Below are 17,575 nucleotides of genomic sequence, written 5' to 3' on the forward strand. Positions count from 1 at the left end.
CTCAACCTGTGGGTTGCGACCATTGGAAAACATATAGCATATCAGATATTTACATTATGATTCATAGCAGTAGCAAAATTACACTTATGAAGTAGCAATGAAAATAATTTTATGGTTGGGGGTCACCACAACATGAGGAACTGTATTAAGGGGTCAAGGCATTAGGAAGGTTGAGAACCACTGAATTAGAAAATGAGACTGAGTAATTGAGTCAGTAAGTTAAAATGAAAGTAAATAATCATTGCATTTCCTCTATCACAGACGATATCATCAAATTGAATCGAAAGGAAGGAAAGAAGCAGAATTTTCCACGACTAAATAGAAGACTCCAGCAAAGTGGTGCCCGACAATTCAGGATGAGAGTACGATGGGGAATCCAACAGAATTCTGGTAGGTTTTACAAGTTAGAATATAGAGCTCTTATTTATGGGTTCATAGTATACTATTTTTGGTACATACTTAAAACATGGAGGAAATAGATCAGTACCCTTTGAGGTTTGTACTTACTCTCAAGTTTTTGTTTCATTTTAAAATCTGGTAAAAAATTTGTTACCTTAAATTTTTTCTAAACCTCAATATACAAATAGTCTAAAGTATATTTAAATTATAAATTATCACCATGATATGTAAAGGACCTTACATATCATGAGGTCTTCATCTTAGATGTTCCTTTAACAGTCTATCATGCCGAAACCGGTCTGGCTCAGTGGATAGAGCGTCGGCCTGCGGACTGAAAGGTCCTGGGTTCGATTCCAGTCAAGGGCATGTACCTGGGTTGCGGTCACATCCCCAGTAGGAGATGTGCAGGAGGCAGCTGATCGATGTTTCTCTCTCATCGATGTTTCTAACTCTCTAGCTCTCTCCCTTCCTCTCTGTAAAAAATCAATAAAATATATTTAAAAAAAAAAAAAAACAGTCTATCTTATGGATTACTATATAACTCTAACTTAAATATATTCAGTGAAAGAGCATACCACCTCATAAGACAACTTCTTTTGTTATTGGAGATAGCTGTTTACTAGAAAATTCTCTTGACTTGATTTAAATCATGCCCTACCTGTTAACACGTTGTATGTGGGAAACGTATTTATACGTTTTACGTTGACTGGTAGCGTTGACTGGTAGTAGGGCGCAAGACACGTATTAATACGTTTTTTATAGACTAGCGGTAGAATGCGGGTAACGTATAAATACGTAAACTAAAGTTATTGTAATTTTACTGAACGTTGCCATTTGCGCAAAAAATTAGCAAAAATGGCCCGCGCCACCTGTTAGGGCACAATGAAAACTACCCACAAACAATGTGTTAATTTTACAGAGGAATAAGGGAAGCGTACTTCCTTTTCTATATGAAAACCTTTTAAATATATGGAGACTACTATTCTGCATAGAAAATGACTTCTTGACTCTTTATTATCTGGGACCTTTAAGATTTGTTAAATTCTCCAAAGGTGACACCCAGAATTGATTGCTTTAGATGTGATCTAAGTGATCTTGGAACTCTACATATATAGTTATTTTTGGTAATCGGGAAGCTTATTTTTGTATAACCATCTTTTTCCAAAATGGATTTAAGGTAGTAACTGAACACTTAATTATATATGACTAGTTAACATTTTTAGCTGTTATATCAGCGTTTTAGAATGAACCTTTATTCAGAATTTTATAACTCTAGATCTTTTTTATACATATGAAAAAATGTTTGGTAAACTAGCTTCTAAATAAATTTTTTATCCTATTTGTTGAAAAACATAAGAAATAATATCCAGTAGGTCAAACATAATTAGTTCTATGATTAACAGTTAACATGCCAACATGTCCTCAAAATATATATATTTTAAATAAGGTCTGTAGCTAAGATTAGACCCTGCAAAGAAATGTATTCTTTAATAATTTCTTGAACAGCTGAACCCAAGTGAGTACATTTCATGACAGATATTTAGGTATAACAAATGAATATTTAATTCCAGTGATTTATATTTAAAGATTTTAAAAATAAATATTACGTAGTATACCATGTTTTATATATAATTTGTTTTATAATTTTAGAGTTCATAGAAGCCAGAAATATATTCATTGTGCTAACTATATGTTAAAGACCTGATAAACACTTTGAATTGCCCAGGTTCTCAGGATATATAAAGGTGCAGTCTTTTACTTAAGGAATTTCTGGCACCAGAGATTGAATAGAAAATACAGCATTGAGAAATGTTATAAGAAAAAATTTTTTATATAGGACTTAGATAGGGAGGTTGGTCTAAGAAGATCAGTGGTGATTTAATAGATGAGGTGAAATAGGATCTGGTCCATAAAGGATCAGAAAAGGTTTTATTTTTGTTGTTCTTGTTGTTGTTAATCTTCATCAGAGGATATTTTCCCACTTATTTTTAGAGAGAGTGGAAGGGACGGGAGAGACAGAGAGAGACACACATCAATTGGTTGCCTCCAGCATGCACCCCAACCAGGGCTGAGGATCAAGGTACGTACCCTTGACCGAAATTGAACCCGGGACAGTCTACGGGCTGAGTGCTCTATCTACTGAGCCAAACCATCTAGGGCAAGAAAAGGTTCTACTTTTAACTGGAGGTTATGATCTGAGCCTAGAGATAAATGATATATAGGGGCAGCTTAGAATCTTACAAGATTGAATTTGTGCTTGTATGTTCTCCACTTACATGTGACAGGGCCTAAAATAGAACAGCTGCTGCTGTCACTGAATGTGCAGAGAAATATGGGATTGTCTTAAGCTCTCGTTAGCAAAAGTTCAGATTTCCACATTGTAATGTCAGTGAGGTAAGAGCACAAGTAGGACAGAGAGCTCGTGGCATATACTTAATAAATTATTTTTGATGGATGAATAAATGAATGAGTAAAGTCTCTTTAATTGTGCCCAAAATATAATTTAGTCACTCAATAAATATTGGTACCAACAATCTAAATATAAATAATCAATATAAATATAATTTAGTCACTCAATAAATATTGGTACCAACAATCTAAATATAAACCATCTAAATCTAAATAATCTGGGTTATAGGTAGCAACAGTTCTCAAAGTATTATTATGGACCCTGCGGAATTCCAAGACTTGAGGGGTCCTCAGGTCAAAACTAGTTTTGTAATAATACTAAGACATTACTGTAACTACTTTTACTCTCATAAATGTACAGTAGACTTTTCTAGGATCTACATGACGTGATAATTTTTTTTTAAAAAATAAGTTATTCTACATGTAATGGGCTTATTGTTTTAATGAAATAATAGTTTTTAAATATCTTAGTTTTCATTTCTAGTATAATAAGTATCAGTAAACATAAACCACAGAACAAAAACTCTTTAGAGTCTTCAGTAGTTTTTAAGACCATAAAGAGGTCCTGAGACCAAAAGTTTGAGAAAGCTATTTCTTTTAGAGGTACAAGAGATGGGGATATTTGTATGTTGCTTCAGAAAGGAGTCAGTAATATGATTGCATACACTGTGCTGTGATATGATATTTCCCAGAAAACCCCTCATATCTTCATGTAAGTGATCAGACTCCAGAAATTATTGAGGCACATAGATATGTGTGAAAGAAATTCACGAAGGGATTAAGCTCAGAATTCAAAGGAAAGATGAAAAATTCTGCCTGTAGTTATAATTATTTTCAACCTTATTTGAACCTGTGGAGCTTTATAAAATAGACCAATGTTCTGGCTACACTCCATTTCTACTGAACCAGAATCTGCAGAAGTAGGGCCTAGGGATTTTTTAAAGTTCCGTGTGTGGTTCTGATGCATAGCTAGTCTTAAACTGTTACTGTAGTATAACTGGAAATGTGAAAGGATCTTCCTAGAGGTACTAATTGAAGTATTGAGAATGAAGGTGCTCTGGAAAGACAGAAGAGAACGTTCTAGAGCAGTGGTTCTCAACCTTCTGGCCCTTTAAATACAGTTCCTCATGTTGTGACCCAACCATAAAATTATTTTCGTTGCTACTTCATAACTGTAATGTTGCTACTGTTATGAATTGTAATGTAAATATCTGATATGCAGGATGGTCTTAGGCGACCCCTGTGAAAGGGTCGTTCGACCGCCAAAGGGGTTGCGACCCACAGGTTGAGAAATGCTGTTCTAGAGGGACTAATAGATAAAAACTTAGAAAAGACTATTGCATTAGATCAGCGGTTCTCAACCTGTGGGTTGCAACCCCTTTGGGGGTTGAACTACCCTTTCACAGGGGTCGCCTAAGACCATTGGAAAACACATATATAATTACATATTGTTCTTGTGATTAATCACCGTGCTTTAATTATGTTCAATTTGTAACAATGAAAATACATTCTGCATATCAGATATTTACATTACAATTCATAACAGTAGTAAAATTACAGTTATGAAGTAGCAACGAAAATAATTTTATGGTTGGGGGTCACCACAACATGAGGAACTGTATTAAAGGGTCATGGCATTAGGAAGGTTTAGAACCACTGCATTAAATGATGTCTTTAGTACTTCATTGTGCTTTTCAGAATATAAGGCAGTTACAGAGAGTAAGAAGGGAGAGAATTAGGGCAGTATGTATAGGTCTTTATGAAAAACTAGTGGCCCAGTGCATGGATTCATGCATACTGAAAGGAAATTAATTAGAAGAAAGATTTGTGCGGTAATAAATTACGTCAAAGTAGTATATATAGTATCTACAGTAATAAAAGACAAAGATGCTAATTGACCGTACCTTCACTACACTCCAAGCCATGCCCACCAGCCAATCAGAGCGACTGTATGCAAATTAACCCAACCAAGATGGCGGCCGGCAGCCACGGAGCTGGAGCAAGCAGGAGACTTGGTTGCCCGGGCGATGGAGGAAGCCAAGCTTCCCCCCTGCTCTGAGCCAGCTGTGGCCTCTGCTCATGGCAACAAAGTTTCAATTATAGAAGACAAATAAATCCCAGATACCTGCTTCTAGGCAGCCTCCACTGGGAGCTTGGGTGGCTGGGGACCGTGGCCAGCCTGAAAACAGCCATCGGCCCCTCACCCAGGATGGCCACACCCTTATGGGGTGAGGTTCCCCGCTGGGGGGCTTAGCCAGCCTGAAAACGGCCATCAGCCCCTCACCCAAACTGGCCACACCCTCATGGGGTGAGGGTCCCCGCTGGGGGGCTTAGCTAGCCTGAAAACGGCCCTCAGCCCCTCACCCAGACTGGCCAGGAACCCCAGTGGGAACCCCCACACTGAAGGGGCTATGGCCAGCCTGCAAAAAGCCATCAGCCCTCTCCCAGGCTGGCCAGGCACCCCGGGGGGGCCCCCACCCTGAAGTGGCTGTGGCCAGCCTACAAACAGCTATCAGCCCCGCACCCTCATGGGGTGAGGGTCCCTGCTGGGGGGCTTGGCCAGCCTGAAAACAGCCATCAGCCCCTCACCCAGGCTGGCCAGGCACCCCAGGGGGGACCCCCACCATGAAGGGGCTGTGCCAGCCTGCAAACAGCCATAAGCCCCTCACCCAGGCTGGCCAAGCACTCCTATATAATAAAAGGGAAATATGCAAATTGACCCTAACAGTAGAATGACTGGTCACTATACACACACTGACCACTAGAGGGCAGATTCTCAATGCAGGAGCTGCCCCCTGGTGATCAGTGCACTCCCACAGGGGGAGCTCGGCTCAGCTACAAGCCAGGCTGTCGGCTGCCAGTACAGCAGTGGTGGTGGGAGCCTCTCCTGCCTCCTCAGCAGCACTAAGGATGTCCAACTGCAGCTTAGGTCTGCTCCCCGCTGGCAAGTGGCCATCCCCCGAGGGCTCCTGGGCTGCCAGAGGGATGTCTGATTGCCATCGTAGGCCCAGTCCTCCAGGGAGTGGGCCTAAGCCAGCAGGTGGTCATCCCCTGAGGGGTCCAAGACTGCGAGAGGGCACAGGCCGGGCTGAGGGACCCCTCAGAGTGCACAAATTTTTGTGCACCGGGCCTCTAGTAGTATTATAAAATTAAAACATGCGTGCGGTTGGCGCCAGCAAGAGCTTTGTATGTATCATGCATGCGCTAGTCAACATATATTTTTAAATTGCCAGTGGGCATCATATGTACCGGTAGGTCGGTCAGATGGTCAGTCGGACGTATGTGCGGTCGGTCACTTAGCCTTTTTTTTTATTACTCTTTAAAGTATTTTTTTTTAATTTCTTTATTGGTTAAGGCATTACAAATGTGTCCTCATCCCCCCATTAACCCCCAATCTCCCCCCACACACACACTCATGCTCTCATCCCCCTGTTGTCTCTGTCCATTGGTTTGGCTTATATGTATGCATACAAGTCCTTTGGTTGATCTCTTCCCCTTACCCCCACCCTCTCCTACTTTCCCTCTGGGGATTGACAGTCTGATCGCTGTTTCTCTGTCTCTGGATCTGTTTCTGTTCATCAGTCTATGTTCTCTATATTCCACAAATGAGTGAGATCATGTGGTATTTATCTTTCTCTGACTGGCTTATTTCACTTAGTGTAATGCTTTCCAGTTCCATCCATGCTGTTGCAAATGGCAAGAATTCCTTCTTTTTTACTGCAGCGTAGTATTCCATTGTGTAGATGTACCACAGTTTTCTAATCCACTCATCTACTGATGGGCACTTAGGCTGTTTCCTAATCATAGCTATGGTGAATTGTGCTGCTATGAACATAGGAGTGCATATATCCTTTCTGATTGGTGTTTCTAGCTTCTTGGGATATATTCCTAGAAGTGGGATCACTGGGTCAGATGGGAGTTCCATTTTTAGTTTTTTGAGGAAACTCCATACTGTTCTTTACAGTGGGTTCACCAGTCTGCATTCCCACCAGCAGTGCAGAAGGGTTCCTTTTTCTCCACATCCTCTCCAACACTTGTTGTTTGTTGATTTGTTGATGATAGCCATTCTGACAGGTGTGAGATAATACCACATTGTTGTTTTGATATGCATCTCTCGTATAATTAGTGACTTTGAGCATGTTTTCATATGTCTTTCAGCTTTCTGTATGTCCTCTTTCGAAAAGTGTCTATCTAGGTCCGTTGCCCATTTTTTGATTGTATTGTTTATCTTCCTTTTCTTAAGTTGTATGAGTTCCCAGTAAATTTTGGAGATTAAATCCTTATCTGAAATAACATTAGCAAATATGTTCTCCCATGCAGTGGGGTTTCTTCTTGTTTTGTTGATGGTTTCTTTTGCTGTGCAGAAGCTTTTTATTTTAATGTAGTCCCATTTGTTTATTTTCTCCTTAGTTTTCATTGCACTAGGAGCTGTATCGGTAAAGATATTGCTACGATATATGTCTGATATTTTGCTGCCTATGGATTCTTCTAAGATTTTTATGGTTTCCCATCCTTTAACCATTTTGAGTTTGTTTTTGTGTATGGTGTAAGTTGGTGATCTAGTTTCATTTCTTTTGCATGTATCTGACCCAATTTCCCAGCACCGTTTATTGAAGAGACTGTCTTGACTTCATTGTATATGCTCTTGCTTCCTTTGTCAAATATTAATTGAGCATAATGGCTTGGGTCGATTTCTGGGTTCTCTGTTCCATTAGTCTATATGTCTGGTCTTGTGCCAGTACCAGGCAGTTTTGAGAACAGTGGCTTTGTAATATAGCTTGATATCTGGTATTGTGGTCCCTCCAACTTTGTTCTTCTTTCTCAGGATTGCTGTGGCTATTCGAGCTCTTTTTTTATTCCAGATGAATTTTTGGAGAGTTTGTTCTAGGTCTGTGAAATAGGCCATTGGTATTTTAATGGGGATTGCATTGAATCTATAAATTGCTTTGGGTACTATGGACATTTTAATGATGTTGATTCTGCTGGGGTCCAACCCCAGCAGGTCCAGGGGTTCCCAGAGGCGTAGACGGAGTCGGCGAAGAAGGAATGATATGGAGACAGCGTTCAGTTGATCAGCAGCCTAGCCAGGAGCTCTAGCCAGGATCTCCAGCCAAGTTCTGGTCTGGATCTCCAGCGAAGTTCTGGTTCGGTTCTCCAGCCAGGTTCTGTGTCCATGTTCTCTTGCTAGGTTCTCCAGCCAGGTTCTGTGGCCATGTTCCCTCGCTAGGTTCTCCAGCCAGGTTCTGTCCGGGTTCTCCAGACTGGTTCAGTCACCAAGTTCTAGTCAGGTTCTCTTGCCAATTTCTGTAGTCAGGTTCAGTCCAGGATCTTTTGCCATGTTCTCTCGCTAGGTTCTGTCTCTAGGTTCTGAGGCCAGTTTCTGTCCAGGATCTTTTGCCATGTTCTCTCCAGCGAAGTTCTTCTGTCTCTAGAGAATGTTCTGTGTAGGTTCTGTGCCAATTTCTGTCTCTCTCTCTGTCTCCTAAGTTCTGTGTCTTGCTGTCTTATTACATCTGTATTTATACCAGTTGATTCAATCCTATCAATCTCTATTACAAAGGTTAGGGCGTTTCTTATCTCCATTCCAGGGAGTAAGGATTATGTAGCTTAAGCATGATTGTTCGTAGTTAAAGTGATTAATTACCCACCTGGCACTTAGTTAAGAGGTTTTATTCCCTCCCTAACTTCAGGGGAAAATCCCTACCTGGGGAAACAACCTTTCTCAGAGACCTTGGTTAAAACACATAGTGCCTAGAAGGTGAGCAAACATATTAAGAACAGTATGCCATATATGCCAGGTCCCTTGAAACAGCAAGCATGGACCGGCTCCCGGCAGATTCTACCAGTTCATGAACACAGTTATGTTCTTCCATTTGTTTATATCTTCCTCTATCTCTTTTTTCAATGTCCTATAGTTTCCTTAGTTAAGTTTATTCCTAGGTATCTTAATTTTGTTTTTGGTGCAATGGTAAATGGGATTGTTTTTTTAGTTTCACTTTCTGTGAGTTCATTATTGGTGTATAAAAAAGCCATAGGTTTCTGGGTGTTAATTTTGTATCCTGCTACATTGCCAAATTCATTTATTTAGTCTAGTAGCTTTTTGATGGACTCTTTGGGGTTTTTTTATTTTTTATTTTTATCTATAGTATCATGTCATCTGCGAATAAGTACAGTTTTACTTCTTTTCCAATTTGGATACCTTTCATTTCTTCTTGTCTGATTGCTATGGCTAGCACTTCCAGTACTGTATTGAATAGGAGTGGTGAAAGTAGGCATCCCTGTCTTGTTCCTGTTCTTAGGGAAAATGGATTTAGTTTTTGCTCATTGAGTATGATGTTGGCTGTAGTTTTGTCATCTAAGGCTTTTATTGTGTTGAGGTATGATCCCTCTATTTCCACTTTGCTGAGAGTTTTTATCAAGAAAGAGTGTTGGATTTTGTCAAATGCTTTTTCTGCATCAATTCATATGATTATGTGATTTTTATCTCAGTTTGTTTATGTGATGTATCACATTTATTGATTTGTGGATATTGAAATATCCTTGCATCCCTGGATTAAATCCCGCCCGGTCATGGTGTATGATCTTTCTTTTTTTTTCTTTTTTTTTTAATATATTTTATTGATTTTTTTACAGAGAGGAAGGGAGAGAGATAGAGAGTTAGACACATCGACGAGAGAGAAACATCGATCAGCTGCCTCCTGCACATCTCCCACTGGGGATGTGCCCGCAACCCAGGTACATGCCTTTGACCGGAATCGAACCTGGGACCTTTCAGTCCACAGGCCGACGCTCTATCCACTGAGCCAAACCGGTTTCGGCGATCTTTCTAATGTAATGCTGGATTCGATTTGCTAGAATTTTGTTGAGGATTTTAGCATCTATGTTCATCAAGGATCTTGGCCTGTAGTTCTTTTTTTGTGGTGTCTTTATCTAGTTTTGGAATTAGGGTAATGCTGGTTTCATAGAAAGAGCTTGGAAGTGTGCCTTCCTCTTGAATTTTTTGGAATAGTCTGAGGAGGATAGGTTTTAGTTCTTCTTTGAGTGCTTGGTAGAACTCTCCTATAAAGCCATCTGGACCAGGGCTTTTGTTTGCTGGAAGATTTTTATTATTGCTTCAATTTCTTCCATAGTTATCAGCCTATTCAGCTTTTTGATTCTGCCTGATTGAGTTTTGGAAGCTTGTATTTTTCTAAGAATATGTCCATTTCGTCTAGATTGTCCAATTTGTTGGAATAGAGTTGTTCGTAGTATTTTTCAAAATCCTGCCGAAACCGGTTTGGCTCAGTGGATAGAGCGTCGGCCTGCGGACTGAAAGGTCCCCGGTTCGATTCCGGTCAAGGGCATGTGCCTGGGTTGCGGGTATATCCCCAGTGGGAGATGTGCAGGAGGCAGCTGATCGATGTTTCTCTCTCATCAATGTTTCTAGCTCTCTATCTCTCTCCCTTCCTCTCTGTAAAAAATCAATAAAATATATTAAAAAAAAATCCTTTGTATTTCTGTGGGGTCAGTTGTTACTTCAGTTCTTTCATTTTTGATTTTGTTTATTTGGGTCCTCTCTCTTTGCTTCTTGGTGAGCCTGGCTAGAGGTTCATCAATCTTGTTTATCCTTTCAAAGAGCCAGTTCTTGGTTTAATTGATCTTTTGTATTGTTTTCTTGGTCTCTATGTCATTTATTTCTGCTCTGATCTTTATTATTTCCTTCCTTCTGCTTATGCTGGGCTTTTCTTGTTGCTCTCTTTCTAATTCTTAGAGTTGTAGGGAATTTATTACCATTTTTTTCTTGTTTTTTGAGGTAGGCCTGTAGAGCTATGAACTTCCCTCTCAAGACTGCTTTCACTGTGTCCCATAGATTTTAGATTGGTGTGTTTTCTTTGTTGTTTGTTACCAGGATGCTTTTTATTTCTTCTTTGATCTCTTGGTAACCCGATCATTGTGTAATATTATGCTAGTTAGCATCTAACTGAATTTTTTTCATTGTTTTTATTGTAGTTGATTTTTAATTTTATGCCATTGTAATCTGAGAAGATGCTTGATATGATTTCTATCTTCTTGAATTTGAAGAGACTTTGCCTGTGTCCCAATGTGTGGTCTATCTTTGAAAATGTCCTGTGTGCACTTGAGAAAAATGTATATTCTGTAGCTTTGTGAAATGTTCTGAAGATGTCAATTCATTCCATCTGATCTAGTGAGTCATTTAGGACTGATGTTTCTTTCCTGATTTTTTTGTTTAGAGGATTTGTCCAGTGGTGTCAGTGGGGTATTAAAGTCCCCTACTATGACTATATTGCTGTCGATCTCTCTCTTGATATCTTCCAGGAATTTTTTTTATGTATTTGGGTGCTCCTATATTGGGTGCATAAATGTTTACCAGAGTTATATCCTCTTGTTGAATTGCTCCCTTTAGTATTATGAAGTGACCTTTCTTATCTCTTAGGGGCTTCACTTTGAGGTCCAGTTTTTCAGATATAAGTATTGCTAACCTAGTTTTCTTTTCATTTCCATTCACCTGAAATTATTTTTCCCATCCCCTCACTATCAGTCTGTGTGAGGCCTTTATTCTGAGATGGGTCTCTTGTAGACAGCAGATATATGGGTCATGATTTCTTATCCATTCAGCTACCCTATGTTTTTGATTGGAACATTTAATCCACTTACATTTAAGGTTATTATTGATTAGATGCCCAGTGCACAAATTCGTGCAGCTTAAAAGAAACTGGGCCACGAGGTTGCTGTGGGCATGGGAGCAGGTCTCCTCCCATCCTTCGTGCCCTTGCCCAACCCTTCCTGCTGTGGCCCCCGGTCCCCTGTTTGCCAGCAGCTCCGCTCCCGCCACTGCGACTCCCACATGGTGATGGCACCTGCCCCACTCGCACACACTGACAGCATGGAGTGATTGGGGCCGGCGCCAGCAGCAGTTGTGAGCGGGGCCGGCGCTGTCAGCAGGTACAAGCAGCAGCTGCTGCCCCGATCACCCCTCAGGAGAAGGGGGAGGTGGAGAAGACCTCAGGGCGATCAGGGCTGGCAGCTGCCACTCGCACCCGCTGATGGCGCTGAGTGATCGGGATTGGTGCCGGGCATCAGCAGCAGGTGTGAGCGGCGTCTCCAGCACCGGCAGCGGGTACAAGAGGCAGCTTCTGGCCCCAATCACCTCTCAGGAGCAGGGGGAGGTGGAGAAGCCCTGAGGGGAGATTGGGGCCAGCAGCAGGTGTGAGCGGGTCTGGTGCCAGCAGCAGGTACAAGCGCCAGGCAGGACCGTGGTGCGCGGGAGCAAAGAATTTTCAGTAACCACCAGAGGCTCACCCTGATGACAATGACTGGCGCCCTGCCTTGGTCTGGCACCCCCGCTCACCTGCTCCACCATCCTGCCACGGCCAATGCCCGCCATGTTCCCCGCTCTGCTGCCGATGCCTGCTATGTTCTGAAGTGTGCCCCTGGTGGTCAGCGCATGTCATAGTGACCGGTTGTTCCGCCGTTTGGTCTATTTGCATATTAGGGTTTTCTATATATAGATGGGTAGGTATTTGTTTGTTGCCATTTTTATTCTTTGTGCCTGTGTTCCTACTTCCCTTCCTCTTCCTTCTTTTCACAGCAATCCCTTTAGCATTTCTTGCATTGCTGGTTTAGTGGTAATAAACTCCCTTAGCCCTTTTTTGTCTGTGAAGCTGCTCATTTCACCTTCAATTTTGAATGATAGCCTTGCTGCATATAGTATTCTTGGATTCAGTACCTTGCTTTGCATCACTTTGTATATTTCATTCCATTCCCTTCTGGCCTGATGTGTTTCTATTGAGAAATCAGTTGATAGTCTAATGAGAGATCCCTTATAGGCAACTTTCTGTCTCTCTCTGTCAGCTTTTAAGATTCTTACTTTGTCAGTGGTGTTTGCCAATTTAATTATGATGTATCTTATTGTCGGTCTTTTGGGGTTCATCTTGTTTGGGATCCTGTTAGCTTCTTGGACTTGTATGAGTTATTTCTTCCCAGTATCAGGGAAGTTTTCTGTCATTATTTCTTCAAACATGTTTTCTATTCCTTTCTCAGTTTCCTTTCTTTATGGCATTCCTATTACGCGGATATTGTTTTATTTTGTGTTGTCCCAAAGTTCCCTTAGGCGCTCTCCTCCTGTTTTTTACAGTTTTTTTCCAGTTGCTGCTCTGCTTGGGTGTTTTTTCCTACATTGCCTTCTAGCTCACTGATACAGTCCTCAGCTTCTTCTAGTCTACTGTTGATGCTTTCTGTTGTGTTCTTTATTGCAGCTATGTCATTCTTCATTTCTTCTTGGTTCTTCTTCATTTTCTCTTGGTTCTTACACATGTTGTTGAATTTGTCTTCCATCCTTTTCAGCGTTCTTCTGACCACTGCTCTGAATTCTTTCTCTGACAAATTGCTTGCCTCCATTTCATTTACTTCCCCTTCCGGTGATTCCTCCTTTTCTTTTGTGTATGGCCTGTTCCTTTATCTCCGCATTTTCGCTCCTCTCAGGGTGTCTGCTTACTCTCTACAGCGTTGACCGAAAGGCACAAAATACAGATTGACAAGACACAACACAGAGGGGGAAAAACTAAATTCACGAATTATGATGACATATCAAAACACATGCGTGCAATTGGCATCGAGAGCTTTATATGTATTGCGCATGCACAAGTCAACGTTTATTTTTAAGTTGCCAGTGAGCATCATATATATATACCAGCAGGTTGGTTGGATGTACAGATGTGTGGTTGGTCACTTAGCCTTTTATATATATAGACTAGTGCTGGGGTCCATCCCCAGCAGGTCCAGGGGTCCCCAAAGGTGTGGACGGAGTCGGCGAAGAAGGAGTGACACGGAGACAGCGTTCAGTTGATCAGCAGCCTAGCCAGGATCTCCAGCCAAGTTCTGGTCTGGATCTCCAGCCAAGTTCTGTTTAGGATCTCCAGCCAGGTTCTGTGTCCATGGTCTCTTGCTAGGTTCTCCAGCCAGGTTCTCCAGGTTCTCCAGCCAGGTTCTGTAGCCATGTTCCCTCCCTAGGTTCTCCAGCCAGGTTCTGTCCAGGTTCTCCAGCCAGGTTCAGTCACCAGGTTCTAGTCAGGTTCTCTTGCCAATTTCTGTAGTCAGGTTCAGTCCAGGATCTTTTGCTATGTTCTGTCTCTAGGTTCTGTCTCTAGGTTCTGAGGCCAGTTTCTGTCCAGGATCTTTTGCCATGTTCTCTCCAGCGAAGTTCTTCTGTCTCTAGAGAACGTTCTGTGTAGGTTCTGTGCCTAGGTTCTGTCTTCTCCTGTTCTGTCTTCTTACATCTGTATTTATACCAGTTGATTCCAATCCTATCAATCTCTATTTCAAAGGTTAGGGCGTTTCTTATCTCCATTCTAGGGAGTAAAGATTATGTAGCTTAAGCATGATTGTTTGTAGTTAAAGTGATTAATTACCCACCTGGCACTTAGTTAAGAGGTTTTATTCCCTCCCTAACTTCAGGGGAAAATCCCTACGTGGGCGAACAACCTTTCTCAGAGACCTTGGTTAAAACACATAGTGCCAAGAAGGTGAGCAAACATATTAAGAACAGTATGCCATATATGCCAGGTCCCTTGAAACAGCAAGCATGGACCAGCTCCCGGCAGACTAGAGGCCTGGCGCATGAAATTCGTGCACGAATATGGTCCCTAGGCCTAGCCTGCGATCCGGGCTAGGCCAGTCTTGCCCCCCGCCGCCACCCACCCAGGTTTGCAGTGTGCCATGGGGCAGGTGATCGGAGCCTGACGGCCAGGGGGGAGGGACTGAGAGGTCGGCTATCCTGCCCGCTCGTGGCCCTGCCCCTGCCATGGGTCACCCTCTGTGTGTGGGGCGACCAGCAGGGCAGGGGCCTTGGCCTGGTTCCGCCTGCATCCCCTGCCACCCACACCTGGGTCCCTGTTTGCCATCGGACAATCAGAGCCTGCCGGCCAGGGGGAGGGACCAAGAGGATAGCCATTCTGCCCACTCACCTGCCCCGCTGCCACCCACTCTGGTTCCCTGTTCGCCACCGGGCAGTGGGAGCCTGCCGGCTGTGGGGAGAAACCAAGAGGTGGTCAGTGCACCTCATAGTGACTGGTTCAGTGGTCTTTCTAGTTGTTCTGCCATTGTAGTTGCTGGACTTTTATTATATAGGATAGGATGGCAGATAAAAAAGTGAAAAGTAGTATGATTGCTAAAACTCAGATGCAGCTAATGAAGGTTATTCAAAGGTAGAAAGGGGATGGAAGGGCAATGGATGATCTAGGCCAGGGGTGGGCAAACTTTTTGACTCGAGGGCCACAATGAGTTCTTAAACTGGACCGGAGGGCCAGAACAAAAGCATGATGGAGTGTTCATGTGAACTGATATAAATTCAAAGTAAACATCATTACATAAAAGGGTACGGTCTTTTTTTTCAATAGTTTTATTCATTTCAAACAGGCCGGATCCGGCCCGCGGGCCGTAGTTTGCCCACGGCTGATCTAGGCTCACTAGAAGGTAGAGGAGAAGAAGCCATCAATGAGAAAGAAATGGTAGTGAAAAGGTTAACAAGTATGGGAACAATAACTCTAATAGTCAGAAATAGGAGGTACCTAGAAAAAGAATTTTATCCCATATTTTTCTCCTTTTAATCAATTTAATTCTTATTAATGAGACTTGCTCATTAATCTTTCTCATCTGATCTTAAAACTTTGGTATAATAATGGATTCCTCATCTCTTTAATCTTTGTCCTTTTTTTTAATGCAATACTTTCACATTTCTTTTTCCTCACCCAGTCTTTTATCATGTCATGTTTGAATATTGCAGTAGCATCTGAAATGGTCTCATTGCCTTCTCCCTTTTCTTTTCAGTCTAAGGTATTGCTTCTAGACTGATATAATTTGATCATGAATTCTGTGACCCCCTCATTCCTAGTCAGGTGTAAGCTTTATCACCACCTAAAGACCTCTGATTTGAACCCACTGCATTCATTTCTTCTTATCCTTTTCCCTAGACTCTCTCTTCTCTCTGTGCTGTAGTTGCCCGTGTCTTTGTATTTGTCACTTCATGTCATATCCCTATTCAAATCTTGGCCTATTTTGTAATATCTAGCTTAGAATCCACTTTTTCTGTAATATTTTTTTCTCTTTGGAATACACCATAGATTATATTCTAGCTTTTATTCTTTAGTTTTTATATAATAGTTTGGGAAAGTGTTAAGTTTTTGGAGCCACACAAACTTGAATTCTGTTCTCCATTTTCTAACTAGAACTTCTGGGTAGTTACAGTTCTTTGCCTCACTTTGCTCACCTGCAAAATTCAGATGTTAGCATTAATCTCATAAGTTCTCATTAAGGTTAAAGTATTCAGCACAAAGCCTAGCACAGTTAATGGTAGCTGTTTCGTGTAATACAAATAAAAATAACAAATTTAATTGGAATATACATGTTTCCCCAACATGCTTAATCTTCGCTTGGTTGCAATTTCAGAAGAAAAACACACATTGAGCAGCAATAATTTGATTTTTAAATTTGTAACTTTATTGTCTTTTTCTTTGATTATAAAAATACTAATAAATTTAGTACCTTTAGTACTAAGGCAGAGCATCCAAGAAAGGAACAAATCTGGAAAATCTCCACATTGACTGAGTTGCCATGGTGGTGGAACTTACTGGCAAGCCATATGTGGGGGTGATATGACTTAAATTCACTGGGGTGATTAGGGCCAGACTATAGTGATGCCTGGGATTAAATCTAAACAGATGCCCCAAATTTAAGGTATCACTCACAGTCAAATTTTATGCCCTAAGCATCTCTCTTGCCTCACCATAGTCTCAGTTTGTGGGGAAAGGATATTGGGTCCTGTATGCTGCAAGAATAAGCCTTGAGTTACACACTGGAACTTGAAAGAAAAACTCCGTCTTCCTCTAAAGTACCTCCAGTGTCCTCTACTGACAAAGCTTAAGCTTGGACAGCCAGTAAGAGAAATGTTCTAGTGACTAAAGCAGGGCAGTATAAAGTGAATTGGACCCTAACCAGTTTGGCTCAGTGGATAGAGCGTCAGCCTGTGGACTGAAGGGTCACAGGTTCGATTCTGGTCAAGGGCATGTAGCTTGGTGCAGGCACGTCCCCAGTAGAAGGTGTGCAGGAGGCAGCTCATTGATGTTTCTCTCTCATCGATGTTTCTAACTCTCTATCCCTCTCCCTTCTTCTCTGTAAAAAAATCAATAAAAATATATATTAAAAAATAAAAAAAATAAAGTGAATTGGGAGCTGAAAGGCAATACATTGATAACTAATTCATCTATCATAACAAGTTTTCCTGTCTTATTGAAGTCTGGTCTCAAAGTAGGTATATATATATATATAACCCTAAAATGCAAATAGACTGAATGGTGGAACAACCAAACAACCAATTGCTATGAAGTGCTCGGATCACCAGGGGGTGTGTATGGAACATGGTGGGCTTCAGCCGCGGTGGGATGGTGGAGCAGGTGAGTGGGGGCGCCAGACCAAAATAGGGGACTGGTCGCTGTCATCAGGGCGAGCCTCTGGTGGTTAGTGAAAAATCTTTTTTTAATATATTTTATTGATTTTTTACAGAGAGGAAGATAGAGGGATAGAGAGTTAGAAACTGGAACACTTGTTCCAGATGAATACAATCAGCTGCCTCCTGCACACCTCCCACTGGGGATGTGCCTGCAACCTTGACCAGAATCGAACCTGGGACCTTTCAGTCCGCAGGCCAGCACTCTATCCACTGAGCCAAACCGGTTAAGGCAGTTTAGTGAAAATTTTTTGTTCCCATGCACCA

The 17,575-nt window shown here is 41.7% G+C and overlaps 1 protein-coding gene across 1 annotated transcript in view; it reads left to right on the forward strand.

Annotated features, from left to right (window-relative positions):
- Positions 1-17,575, forward strand: part of FYTTD1 (forty-two-three domain containing 1) — a 48,967-nt gene that overhangs the window by 7,267 nt on the left and 24,125 nt on the right. Inside the window, exon 2 of the mRNA XM_081085375.1 lies at positions 262-390. Within this exon, the coding sequence (XP_080941501.1) occupies positions 262-390 (129 nt within the window). The remainder of the gene's footprint in view (positions 1-261; positions 391-17,575) is intronic.

The sequence above is a fragment of the Myotis nattereri genome (assembly GCF_964212035.1).
Source record: "Myotis nattereri genome assembly, chromosome: 3".
Taxonomy (NCBI): Eukaryota; Metazoa; Chordata; class Mammalia; order Chiroptera; family Vespertilionidae; genus Myotis; species Myotis nattereri.